At 47.1% G+C, this 13929-nt stretch overlaps 1 protein-coding gene across 12 annotated transcripts in view; it reads right to left on the reverse strand.

Moving 5' to 3' along the window:
* Positions 1-13929, reverse strand: part of LOC139747298 (uncharacterized) — a 221744-nt gene that overhangs the window by 128932 nt on the left and 78883 nt on the right. For 3 of the 12 annotated variants that reach the window (XM_071659440.1, XM_071659436.1, XM_071659429.1), the window contains exon 1: positions 3685-4169. The exons of 6 other annotated variants lie outside the window; for them this stretch is intronic. In XM_071659440.1, the coding sequence (XP_071515541.1) occupies positions 3685-3702 (18 nt within the window). In that variant the 5' untranslated portion in view covers positions 3703-4169. Of the gene's footprint in view, positions 1-3684; positions 4170-13929 lie in introns of those variants that run through there. 3 more of the 12 variants (XM_071659441.1, XM_071659439.1, XM_071659427.1) reach the window with 3 other exon arrangements.

The raw sequence follows: 13929 nt of genomic DNA on the forward strand, positions 1-13929 counted from the left end.
AGAGACAGCCAGATAGATCGAAATGGACACACGGATAGATAAGGTAGAGACAGACAGAGACAGCCAGATAGATCGAAACAGACACATGGGTAGAACAGGTAGAGAGACAAGACAGACAGAAACAGCAAGATAGATCGAGATAGACACACGGATAGATAGTTATACAGATAAAGACAAATAAATAGATATACCTACAAGTACCTACGACGAAATTTTGCCTCATACAACAGGGGAAACGGTAGCGATTCGCAAGTCTTGTTTCTTGAACTGTACTGTTTCCACTCGGCCGACACGCATCCAACATAACTTACAGTCCGACGTTCATCAAGGACTGACCAACAACGAAATCATGCTTCTGGCATGTTCCCCATCTCTCCTGGTGTTCTGGTAGGCACTACATATCTATCTATCTATCTATATATATATATATATATATATATATATATATATATATATATATATATATATATATACATATTCTTTTGTCACCTGATTTTTGTATGGAGAGAGAGAGAGAGAGAGAGAGAGAGAGAGAGAGAGAGAGAGAGAGAGAGAGAGAGAGAGAGAATGAACACATGATTAACACTTCGCTAAGGAGGCTAAGCAAAGCCCACCCACCCAGCACCACCTTTCCCTTCCCCCCGGAGCCTCTCTAGCTCGGCCTCAGCAACCGGCCGAGTCTCACAATAAATCAAACTGTGGCTTTGTTTTGCTGGTGCACCAGCTGAAACCCAACCGCTAACGTCTTGACTCGCCACAAGAAGCTGGCCTTGGTGGAAATTTCTTGTGCAGACCGTTGTACCTTGATCTGAATCTTATATACGATATTATACACCACACATATGTGTGTGTGTGTGTGTGTGTGTGTGTGTGTGTGTGTGTGTGTACGAGTGTGCATGGAAATAATCGCAAGCAGTCCATCTTTCATACAATCACTTCTCTGAGAATTCGAACATGCTCATTGACTATTTTTTTCTCGTTATGGCAAAAATGAACCTTGTACAGCATTCAACCCCACGCCAATCGCGGCAGTAATGCTAATTCCGTTGTCCATCACGTAGCATTACCCAACCGCTGACCTTCCCGTCTCCAATTCAGCAGCACAGCAGCAGCAGCAGCAGCTTGCAGTACTTTTACCAACCCAACGAATCGTGCGCCCGCCAACGCTGCTACTCCAGCACTCAAAGTGTGAAGGACAAACTACTCACTACAGCAACTGTGTTTATGTCGTGAACCCAATAATATTACATGACACTTGCCGTCTTCTGATGGACGATCACTGCCCAATCCGAATTCTCATAACAAAAATCTTTATCGTAAATTTTTGTTGACAAGGTAAGATAACATACGTTCCCGACCTCCGGCATCACATGTTGTAAACAAAGCCAAATGGAATCTCGCGGTACACTGGGAATACCAACAACATTTCATCTTTTTCTCGGTTTTGAGTCTGACTGTCCCCAAGCAGCATTTGCGAGATTCTGCATGGACTGACCATCACCCGACTCATCGAGCCAACCTGTCAATAAGCAGCCATCACAAGCGAGAACATCATCTAAAAATAATCAAAATGGGCGACGTGCAGCGTGGTCCCCCAACCTTGGAGAGGCGGAGTCGAGCTTGGCGGCCACACCGATTGTTCCTTTACCTACCTACCTGGCCCCCCCCCCAACCCCTCGTCCCTATTCGCTGGTTCCTAGTCCCTATCATTCTAGTCATCAAGTTTCCCCTGTTTGGCCACCACCTCTACTGCCTCTTGTTTCTTTCAATCCGTCGATGATCTGTTGATGTACTTCGGGTTTGAGCCGTATGTCCAATGCCCATCTACTACAAGTTCACCCATTAGGACCTGCCTCAGTTAAGCTCTTATTTTCTCATGTCTAAGTTCGCCCAAACCATCTCCCATATCTATCCTCCCCGTTTCCTTCAGTCAATTGCAGACCATTTTCGCGTCCAGATCCTTCTTTGTTTCCCGACAAGCCTACCTCTCTGTAGCTGTCAAAACCTGGGAATTATCAGACTCTGCTTCCCAGGAGCTCACCTGTTTTTTGTTCTGCATTACATTAAACTGTTCCTTGCAGGACTCGAAACTAGTCTTTGTCTGCTTCGCTACCCTTAACCCCTTGTCCTTTGTTCCATAAATAGAATTATTTCCACCCACGACCAAGCCTAACCGCCTACCACAAGCAGCATTCTCTACTGTTTTCTACTTAGCCAACGACCTTGTCAACTTGCACGGTCAATCAGCGTAGGGTTTGCTCTTCTCATTCTCTCCCCGTATCAAGGCCTCGAGTAGGATGATACGATCCCTACTCCAGGTACTATGACTCAAGTTTCCTCCACTGTGTTTACTATTTACATACCCCTCTCCCCACTTGCTGCCAGGGTATAATTTTACTGAATGTTTCACTTTCCCCACCTTGAGCTCATGCCACAAGTTCCCTTACTCATAACTTTCGTCTGCAACGACAACCTGGAGTGCCGTTTAAAACGGTTGGACTAACCCTTGTCAATTAATGCGCCCATTGGTTTCAATATCCAGGAAAAATTAAGAATTCGAAGGACAAGATTCGTAATTCATATGCTCATACTAGATGTTACACGTAAGTTTGTAAAAACCTTGCACCATAAATCTAATCGATCACGTACATCAAATTTACTACTTGTTCGACATCCTCCTTTCTTTATCTTAAACTGTACATATGGTCACTTCTAGGTGTCCATCATATCATTTCATCGTCCTCCCTCATTCATTAGTTACCGGGTTTCTAACTGTTTCGTATTCTCCCATTGGTTTTAGACCTACCCCAATCGCTGTTTCGTGTCAAACCTGCTAAACCTGATCACTTACATCTTAATCGGTTAATATTCACTCAAAAGCAAGATTAAATATTCACATCCTGTTCTTAATCAGTTAACATTCACCCGAGGAAAAGTGTTCTTGATTTCAGGGTCGCCAACGCTTACTGCCATCAACGACAGCTTAAACTCCTCTAATTTGTCCAAACAGTCGAGAAATAAACGATAAGGGGGAAAGATCTCACTGGCCGCCTACTGTCTTATGATAAACACCAGCACCACCTTCCACGGGGTGTCATCAGCGAGCCCGGAGCTCAGAGTGACCGCCGTGAGCTGCGTTAAACACAGGTTGTACATCGTCGTCTGCCTTCTAAATGACACCTCTCCATTGTCCTGCATTATGGCGTCACTACACTAAATCAGCCTCCCTTGAATGAGATAGATCTGAGGCACAGGTCTTCACTACCCTCCCATTCTCCTGTCGAGATTTTTTTTTTCTTCTCCTCTCCCCGAGAAAGAATGGAGGTGCAAGACGGCCGTAAACGCAAGGAATACTCCCAGAAATGTTTTTACTCCTGAGGAGTAAGCTGAGCCTTAAAAAGAGTGTTATGTGTCAACCGAACCAAGCCTATTCAACTCGGCAGGTACCTGAGGTGGTCGAGAATTAACCCATCAGCTGGCTACGCTAGCCAACACTGGCCGTTTATATAAAGCTGCTGGGAAAGAGGGAGTGGCTCTCAACTCACGGCTCCCTGGACACACCATCCACCTGTTCCCTGGCAAGACTCCATCTAACCCCACCGATATAAAAAGAACAAAAATAAAGCTACGGAAGAGGGCGGACAGGCGAAGAGGTGTAACAAAACATTGCTGTGGCTTACTCACCGGGATGTACACTAGCATGTTATGTCCTGATGCACGGTTTAAAATCCCGTCTTCACGATAACTTCATGTGTTCTCCCTCGCTCACAACACCAGCGGTCTATTGGGTCTGAGCGGACTGGAACACAACTAACTCCTCGAAACACTCACTCTCCACCTCCACGACAAACTCTCCATACAATCCGGTCCTTGAGGTGGTTATTGGCACATAACTCATGGGAAATATTTGCTCCGTTGGTGGACTACGTCATTAGCTCACAGGAGGCTGGCACCCTCACAGATACGTGTCCCGCTGTGGGCGCCCAGGAGCCGCCTGTGGGGCCTCCTGCTGATCCCGTAGGTGATGGCGGCTCATTATGCCTTGCCCATCTTAATCCTGAAGCAGTTTGGGGCTTGTAGGAAAGCAGAGGTCGTGGGGGAGGGGTGGGGGGGGTTCGCGGTTCTGGAGCAGGCGCAACAATCTCCCTCCCGACCGCGGGTTCGTCTCCCACTGAACGTCCCGCGCACACACCCGTATTGACTCCGCCACGAGGCCACGTTGCCACATTTACCCCCATAACTAAATACACAACATTCACCATAACCCTATTTCCCTCTTATTGGATCGCCAGAATGCTTCAGGATGGCAATCTATAGAAGTTTTCGCCATCGTTCATCAGTAAGGGAGGCAGTAGATTGATACACTTAACGGTAATTCCACCAGCCCACGCTTGTGAGTGAAATCAATAGAACTGCCTGATCCGCAGGTTTGGCACATCTGCACGGCGAGTCGATGGCACCCAAAGGCACTGTCCCACGCTCGCGCCAAACAAACAAAGAATAAATAACAAAACTATTAAACAGTGGAAGCATAAGGACAGAATGAGACATCAAAAACCGCGAGACAAAGGCAACAGCCCTTCATAAGCCCAGTCTACCGTCAAGTAGAACCAATGGCAGGGTGACTACTGACGGGGGTCCCCGAGCATCACCATAACGTAACTCATCACTACTTTACACACGGTGCATCTACAACTTGAATTAACTCGCTCCTCTTAGGAGAAAAAAATATATATATACATACTGCCATACCTCTTCACAAGGGACCAAAAAAAAGTGAATTTTTCCACCGGTCCACAATACTATGACAGGGACGAGCCACCGGGCACCATGAGCGACCAGGGACGGCGGGCAATACGTAAACAGAGGCAACTTCCGCCCACATGATGTAAACAATGACTTTTGTGGGTCGTGCAAGGCCTCAAGGAAGGCTTTTACACTTCCGTCTACTGTCCCATATATTGCCGACACAGTCCGGGATGGTCGTAACATGCTGGGACCTCGCTAACACTCCCCTCAACTTTACCAAAAACACTCGCTCAAACTACTTCGTCTCTCCTGGAACCGTCATAAGCCTGAACCTCTCTTACCCTACGACCCCTTTACAACGGCTCTCCTGGTAAGCCAAGGACCTATCCCCCTCCTTCTCCTCCTTTCCTCTCCCTATCCTAAGGCCCGAGGCTTCTCATACCTCTATCCCTACACATACCCTTGCTATCTGGGACGTGTCTCATCCCCAGCCGGTTCCTGTAGACGTGTCTTGGCGCACGGGATCCCTCCAAAGTCTCATCCTTAGAACGTAGCCAACTAAGACCTCTCTTACCCTCCCGTCACCCCCACTCTGGACCCGTCCAGGCTACGGCAAGAGCTATTGGCAGATCTGTCCAAGATGGAGGAGGGGTAAGGGAGTTAAGCAGACCAGTCCTGGAACGGGTGGAAGAGTGGGTGGAAAAAAAAAAAGTCCTAGCGGGAGAGATTGGGGAAGGACAGCTAGGTGGACAAGACATAGTATTGGGTACCACAGCTAGGTGGACAAGACATAGTATTGGGTACCACAGCTGGGTGGACGAGACATAGTACGGAGTACCACAGCTGGGTGGACGAGACATAGTACGGGGTACCACAGCTGCGTGAACAAGACAGTACGGAGTATCACAGCTGGGTGAACGAGACAGTACGGTGTACCACAGCTGGGTGGACAAGACATAGTACGGGGTACCACAGCTGGGTGGACAAGACATAGTACGGTGTACCACAGCTGGGTGGACAAGACATAGTACGGGGTACCACAGCTGGGTGGACGAGACATAGTACGGAGTACCACAGCTGGGTGGACAAGACATAGTACGGGGTACCACAGCTTCTTACAAGTGATATGGGGGGAGGGGGTTAACACATGTGGTTGGACCCTACAAGTGGATAAAACTGTTGGGTAGACATGACCTGGTAGGGGGTAACATATACGAATACACCACATCCATCAAGCACAACAAACCCATCTGATGTTTACTGAGGCACAAGTCGCTGGATGGTACCTTTAAAAATCTAGTCTAGGTGTCTAAAGAACTACAAGTGACTGGATGGTACCTACAACAAGCTAGCCCGGGGTCTCAAGAACTACAAGCGATTAGATGGTACCTACAACAAGCTAGTCTGGGGTCTCAAGAACTACAAGCGATTAGATGGTACCTACAACAAGCTAGTCTGGGGTCTCAAGAACTACAAGCGATTAGATGGTACCTACAACAAGCTAGTCTGGGGTCTCAAGAACTACAAGCGATTGGATGGTACCTATAACAACCCAATCTAGGGGCTTAAGAACGACAAGTGACTGGAGAGTACCTACAAGCCGGTCTGGGGCCTTGTGAGCAACAAGTGACTGAAGCTATTAGCACTCACAAGAAACCACTCTAGGGTCTTGTGAGCTACAAATGAGTGGATAATACCCATAACAAGCCAGTCTGGGTCCCTTACAAGTTACAAGTGACACGTCACTCACTGGTACATAAAATAACACAGTCCTGGGATTTTCTGAGACAAGTCACTGGCTGATGTCCCTAACAAACCAGTCTGGGATCGTCCGAGATACAAGTTGCTCATCAAAACAAGCTAGACTGGTGGGTGATGTGATACAGCCACCGACTGGCCACCATCACGGCTGCAAGCCTGGACAGAACCTGAGGCTTGATGGCCAGGTAAACAATACATCACAATGCCAACCAAGGTGAGGAGGTGAACAATGTAATAAAGTAGCAGCTCCCTCCCCGTGATGGGAGATGATCCACCTACACCAAGCGATCAACGAGGTTAAGCTGTGAAGTACATGTATGGCGTCTGTCGTTACAAGATGTCGAAGAATCTAAATAAAAAAATGATTACGGATTTCATGAACTACAGTTTGGGGCCTTAAGACATTACAATCGTAAAAGAAAAACAGAGAAAATAATAATAATCTTCGTCTCTCTCAAAATCTTTCTTCAAATTCTGCATTATTTTTTTCTTTCCAGGGGAAAGGGGGTTTCTCTCCCCTGAGCTAAAGCGAAACCCCTAAATTCAGTAATCGCCGCACCAAGTTCGGGAATCGACCCTAAGTATTCGAATCCCAACAAGCTGCCGTTACACAACGAACGAGACAGCATCAGTAAATGTTTCGAACATTCCTGCTTCCCTCGGCTGCTCGGGCCCTTGCCAACTGACCACCACTTCCTCCTACTCGCTACATAAAAGGTTCAGGTGATATTCGACTCTTCTAGTATTGATTGTGACCACTCACTCACTCTCCCACTTCGGATGGGAGCTAAACTCGGTCGTGCTTCATATTTACGGCGATCCCTACACAATTTACGAACAAAACCCAGATCTGAACCCCTTGACTTAATATAGCCCACAGTGAGTATAATCCTATGTTAAAACTGTTTACGCTATCTATCACTCGGTCATAAATCTAACGACCCGTTCCCATCAAGTGTACGTTGCGATAGATCGGGATGCCTCCAGCTACCGAACACACCCTGATGAACGTAGAGCATCAGTGTGCCAAAGAACCAAAGGTTTCCTCAACTACTACAATGATTACACTAAATCTGGGCAACTTTCCAGCGCGTGAAACTAGAACTGAAAATTTAAAAACATGAGCTATAAATTAAAAGCTGGATATGCAAATTGAAAACTGGGGCTGGAAATTAAAAACTAGGGTTGGGAAACTTAAAAAAAAGAAAAAAAAAGACCTGGAAATCATAAGCCAAAGCTGGAAATAAAATTTGGAGCTGGAAATCATGAGCTCTGGGCCTGGAAACTTTTCGTACCTAATTATTCTGTAGAACTTGGAAGTCTGCTGGGAAAAGAAGACAATTATTTTCCAGTTCTCCCTCCCCCCCTCTCCTTCCCACATCCCCAGTTTGGGCTTATTCCAAGCGTTTAAGACTCAAGACAGGAGTGACAGTGTTTCGTGCTGGTGTTCTTACAGATGAGAAGGATCTCCGGCCACTTCCAGTCTCGAAAAAGATCCGGGACTACTACTACTACTGCTGGAGTCCGACCACCGTCTCCAGGTGCTGGAATGGCCGTAAAAGTGAGGGTGAGGGAAGGAAAGCGTACATGCCTCCACGACAGACCTGACTGGCCAAGCTGCTGCTCCTTCTGCTGATGTTAAGGATGCGCCGGGGGATGATCCTTGTCTCTGAACGGCCATTCCCCCCCTCCTTCCCATTGGCCTAGCGAGCCTAAGAACGGCTCATCCTGTAGTTTGGCTCCTTGTGAATTCATATGTACAGAAAGTGGGAAAAAATTTTTCCAGGGACCTACGTCAGTGCTACAGGCACTTCGAATTATTCACGAGGCGCGCTGGCTACCTAGGGTAGTGCGTCCAACGTGGCTAACGTCTCCATTCACATCTTGACCACCACCACCACCACACAACACGCCACCACTCACCCACCCACACACACACACACACACACACATCAACACCACACAAAAACACGCCAACACTACCCCCCTCCCTCCCTGAACCTCCCCACCCTACACACACACACACACACACACACACCGCTTCTTCACTCCACTTAATCAATAATCACTCTCCCTGGCATTGTGTGATACACCTTTAGCCCTCGGTAATAATTCAACCATGGCATCTGTCCATATCTTTTGTGGTCTTCTCTCCTCTCCTCTTACCTTCTTACCCCTTAGGCACGACGGCAGGGCCCTTGAGCATATAAAATGACCTGATCTTTACTTAGGCCTCTAATTTCCATATCTCCCATGTGGCGATGCCAACTGAAGAGGAGTCATCAATACACCGTCATAATCAGTTTTCCATACCAATTTTCTCACACCTTCAGTCTCTCTCCCTCTGGTGTTCTCCGGGTAATAACGCTTCGTAAGTCTTCCTCTCCCACTGCTCTTACATGTCTGGTTATCTGGGCCACCAGCAGACTAACGTTCCACACACACACACATCAGACACCGGACACCACACCCACTCACTCCATCCCCCCCTCACCATGCAGGTTTTCCTGCACACTCCAACACTGGAATTCATCCAGTTCCCCCAGAGCTCTGGATGAACAACCTCAAGAGTCCTCCTCTCCCCTTAGCGTGACTCCAGCTCACTTCACTTGTCTCACTACCATGTTTACCGATGATCAACCTTTTGAGCACGACTGTACGACCCTTCAGCATGACCTGGACGAACCTTTGGGGGGTATGATGACATGGCCTCTGACCTGTCAGGGATCGTGACATCCTGCCATAAGGGTCGTACCGTCACGCTCAAGGATCGCACAGCTGTGTTCCAACGGTCGTACCTTCGTGCTCAAGGCCCTACAGTTATACTCGTCAGTCGTAACGTTGTATCTAATAAGAGTCGTTGTTGTTGTCTTCAAGGACTGTGCCATCGTGCGGAAGTGGGTAATCCTGAATGCGTGTGCAATCATCGACTAATTCTTTCCCACTCTCAAGGACACCACGTCTCGCCTGCCTGTGCAGTGCTAACAGGCAATGCCTGGAACCATATATGACAACCTCCGCGTCAGAACTGATCGTCTCACTTTCCCTTAAGTATGAGGACTAGGGGCCTTTGGGCTATGACATTTTCTTTTCAAACGTTCAATGTAATAACATAAATCTCTTATCAATTTCTCATCTCAAAGTATCCTTTGTCAACCATTCTAGTTAACCCTGCTCTTCTACTTCACCTCGATGAAGAAGTGGGACTGCTGTTGTACGATCCTCGGCGTCTACACCACCCTGGTTAAGACTCACCGTGGCGACGGGCCGATCATGGCTGCTCCTCGGGAACAAGAACTGAGGGGCACTTGTTCCAACGCCATGTACGTCAACAGTCGTCTCAACTCCTTAGGCCACGACGGTACGACCCAATGAGCATGATGGATACAGAGAGTGACCCATGACACCCCCTCCCTCACCCCATTCAAGGGAACCAAAGGTCACAGGTCAGGAGCCATCGTAACTAAGGATCGAACCTCCTCCTCCTCCTCCGTCCTTGGAGTTAATGGCTACAATAACCGATGGGCTGACGTGTCGCGTCCGTCTCTCTCTCCGGCAACACACAAGGTGTACCAAGGAGGCCGTCGTCTCCCGATGCCGGGTGGCATCTTTGAGGCGAAACACGGGACAGGTTTCCCGTACACCACGGCAAACCACATTTACTTTCGATCCGTCGAAATCACACACACACACACACACACACACACACACACACACACACGCACAAAAGGCGCAATGGGGACATCCAAAGGTCAGGAGGAACAAATGGGTTAACATTGACCATAAGTGCCTCCAACCATCCTCCCTCACCTTCAGGAATGTCAGGGCTTGGCAAGAGACACTAGAAGGGTTCGTGCCATCAGGAGAGCGATGGTATCCCGCTGTCTGTAGCTTTGGACTTCGAAGTTAACACCATCAATACTTCCTACGAAAGCCATGATCCCACACTGCCCACTGACACAGTAAACTGCCCTCACAAAAAAATGACTACCGCTCGTCCCTGTGTGGCTGGCATAAAGAGCAGATAAGCACAAGAACGCTTTGTAAAAGCGACCAATAATATCATCATTAGAATATGGACGTCCGTGGTGTGTCGCTTAGCGTTCCTGACTGCGACGCATTCACGGGCCGCCTAAGGCATCGAGCACACAGGTTCGAATCCTGATTGTGGCAGGCGGTCCACAGTCAACTCAGCTGTTCATCCACCCTAAAAGGTTGGTCTGTAAAATGGGTACTTGCTTTAGGCAAGCGCGTGTGTGTGTGTGTGTGTGTGTGTGTGTGTGTGTGTGTGTTTATATATATGTATATATATATATATATATATATATATATATATATATATATATATATATATATATATATGGCTTCAGGTACCCATACCATCTCAGTTGAAAAAAAATATATTCGTTCAGACCATCATGATACAGTGGTAAAAAAAAGAATAACTTCAAACTTTCGAAATATTTTTTCACATCAATCTCCATGATTGCTTGCCATCAACTCTGGGTAATTACAAAAGTGACTTTATGACCTTAATTGTGGCAGGTAATGACCTGAATCACACATGACCACAATCATCATAACAGGGCAGTTCAACTCCAACCCCCTCTGACATATTCCCCTACTCCATTCTTTTAGAGTTACATTTTCACACGAGCCCCCTCCCCCCAAAAAAAATTCTCCGACCAAGCCACAAAAGGAAAATATACTTTATATATATATTTTTGGAAAATTCCAGTGACCAACAGGACATAGGGAAAGCATGTGCCACTCACGTCCATCTCGGCTACGGGCTACAGCTGTAGCACATGACCACAGATGAGTACGTGGAGACGACCTGGCTGCTGCAGTACATGGCCAGAGAGAGAGAGAGAGAGAGAGAGAGATGAATGGCAGTCAAACAGAACACACTCTACCTGGAACTGGTCGAGGAGGATGGTGTGTGTGTGTGTGCGTGTCTACCAGTCTCATCAACCAGGGCCTCTCGTGCCGTCAGCAGTGAGTGACCACTGCCTTCAGGAGCAGCTTCGTAGGGCCTCTGCAAACGACTGCTGGCCCCTCCTGGCCAATCATCCGGTGAGGCAAGTCTCCAGTGAGTGTTAACGAAATAGCCTTAATAGGAAAACCTCGAATGCCATACACTTTCAGAACAAAAAGAAAAAAAAAATAGCAACTAACTTTCCTAGTCACATACGTGCTACTAAAATCCAACAATAGGTCAGGAGGTAAACTGAATACCATCCTATTTAGAGTTCCAATTTACAGACTCGTAACAGACTGTCCTAATCATAGCTTCATTTGAAGTCCTCACAATGCCTCATACACAGACGACCCCTCAAAGGAAGTGCTAAAGACCTAAACGGTGTGTCCTGATAAGACTCGCACTGAAATCTGTTGCAAATCCACGACTAAAACCCTTCCGCCTAAACGGTTTACGAGAGCCCCCCCCCCAAAAAAAAATATATGAGAGACCCGCCGAAGCCGGTAACGGAAGAGGGCCTAACACGGAAAAATCCGTATAATTATAATTACGACAGGCGAAACGCACCGTTTTTATGGTAATGATAATGAAAGAGACATGATGGCCGGAGAGGAGGATTAGAGTCTAAGGTTTTACGACGCACTGAGGAGCAACTGTACTTAAGATGGCCTCTTCCCTCCCTCCCCTCCTCCTCCTCCTCCCACCCTTGCCCAAACTAATGCTTCGGAACTACACGTTCGAGTCTGTTCTCCTCCCTCACAACTCTGGTGCAACACAAATACTTATTGCCATCTCTCTCTCTCTCTCTCTCTCTCTCTCTCTCTCTCTCTCTCTCTCTCTCTCTCTCTCTCTCTCTCTCTCTCACAAGTGACGGGCTTATTTTCTTGCTCTGACGTCAATGAACGCTATCACACAAGCACGGCAAACACTGCGAGGGATTGTGGATGACGTTTTAAAGACGACCTTTTTTTACCCCTCCTCCGGCCTAAGTCACAGCCTTTGTAGATCAGACCAGAGAGACACACGCATCGCAGGTTCTGTACATAAAAAAAAAAACAATGTAATGTCAGCTCATGGGAAAAACAAATAACAAAGACACTGATAACTGGAAGGCAAAGAAATACACACGGACAAGGACAGAGGAGGAAAGCACAGAAGGAAATATCAAAGACAAGACTATTACAAGACACACACTGTAGTCTGGGTGCTGTGGGGGTATGCATCATGCCCTGAGACGAATCGACAATGTACGTGGACGATAAAATGGGGAAATCAATGACTGTAGTAGTGTTTGAGGTGAATGACTGAGAAGAATCTAATGCTCTCGTAACTTTGATGATCCGTGTACCACACCCAGCCTGTGTCAGAAGGATCATTGGATTACCACCACCATCACCATCATCATCATCACCATCATCACCACCACCATCACCATCATCATCATCATCATCATCACCACCACCATCACCATCATCATCATCATCATCATCACCACCACCATCACCATCATCATCATCATCATCATCACCACCACCATCACCATCATCATCATCATCATCATCATCACCACCACCATCACCATCATCATCATCATCATCATCACCACCACCATCACCATCATCATCATCATCATCATCACCACCACCATCACCATCATCATCATCATCATCATCATCACCACCACCATCACCATCATCATCATCATCATCATCACCACCACCATCACCATCATCATCATCATCATCATCACCATCACCATCACCATCATCATCATCATCATCATCACCACCACCATCACCATCATCATCATCATCATCATCATCACCACCACCATCACCATCATCATCATCATCATCATCATCACCACCACCATCACCATCATCATCATCATCATCATCACCATCACCATCACCATCATCATCATCATCATCATCACCATCACCATCACCATCACCATCATCATCATCATCATCATCACCATCACCATCATCATCATCATCATCATCACCACCACCATCACCATCATCATCATCATCATCATCACCACCACCATCACCATCATCATCATCATCATCATCACCACCACCATCACCATCATCATCATCATCATCATCACCACCACCATCACCATCATCATCATCATCATCATCACCACCACCATCACCATCATCATCATCATCATCATCACCACCACCATCACCATCATCATCATCATCATCATCACCACCACCATCACCATCACCATCATCATCATCATCACCACCACCATCACCATCATCATCATCATCATCACCACCACCATCACCATCATCATCATCATCATCATCACCACCATCACCATCATCATCATCATCATCACCACCACCATCACCATCATCATCATCATCATCACCACCACCATCACCATCATCATCATCATCATCACCACCACCATCACC

This window comes from Panulirus ornatus, chromosome 68, assembly GCF_036320965.1.
Source record: "Panulirus ornatus isolate Po-2019 chromosome 68, ASM3632096v1, whole genome shotgun sequence".
In the NCBI taxonomy this organism is placed as follows: Eukaryota; Metazoa; Arthropoda; class Malacostraca; order Decapoda; family Palinuridae; genus Panulirus; species Panulirus ornatus.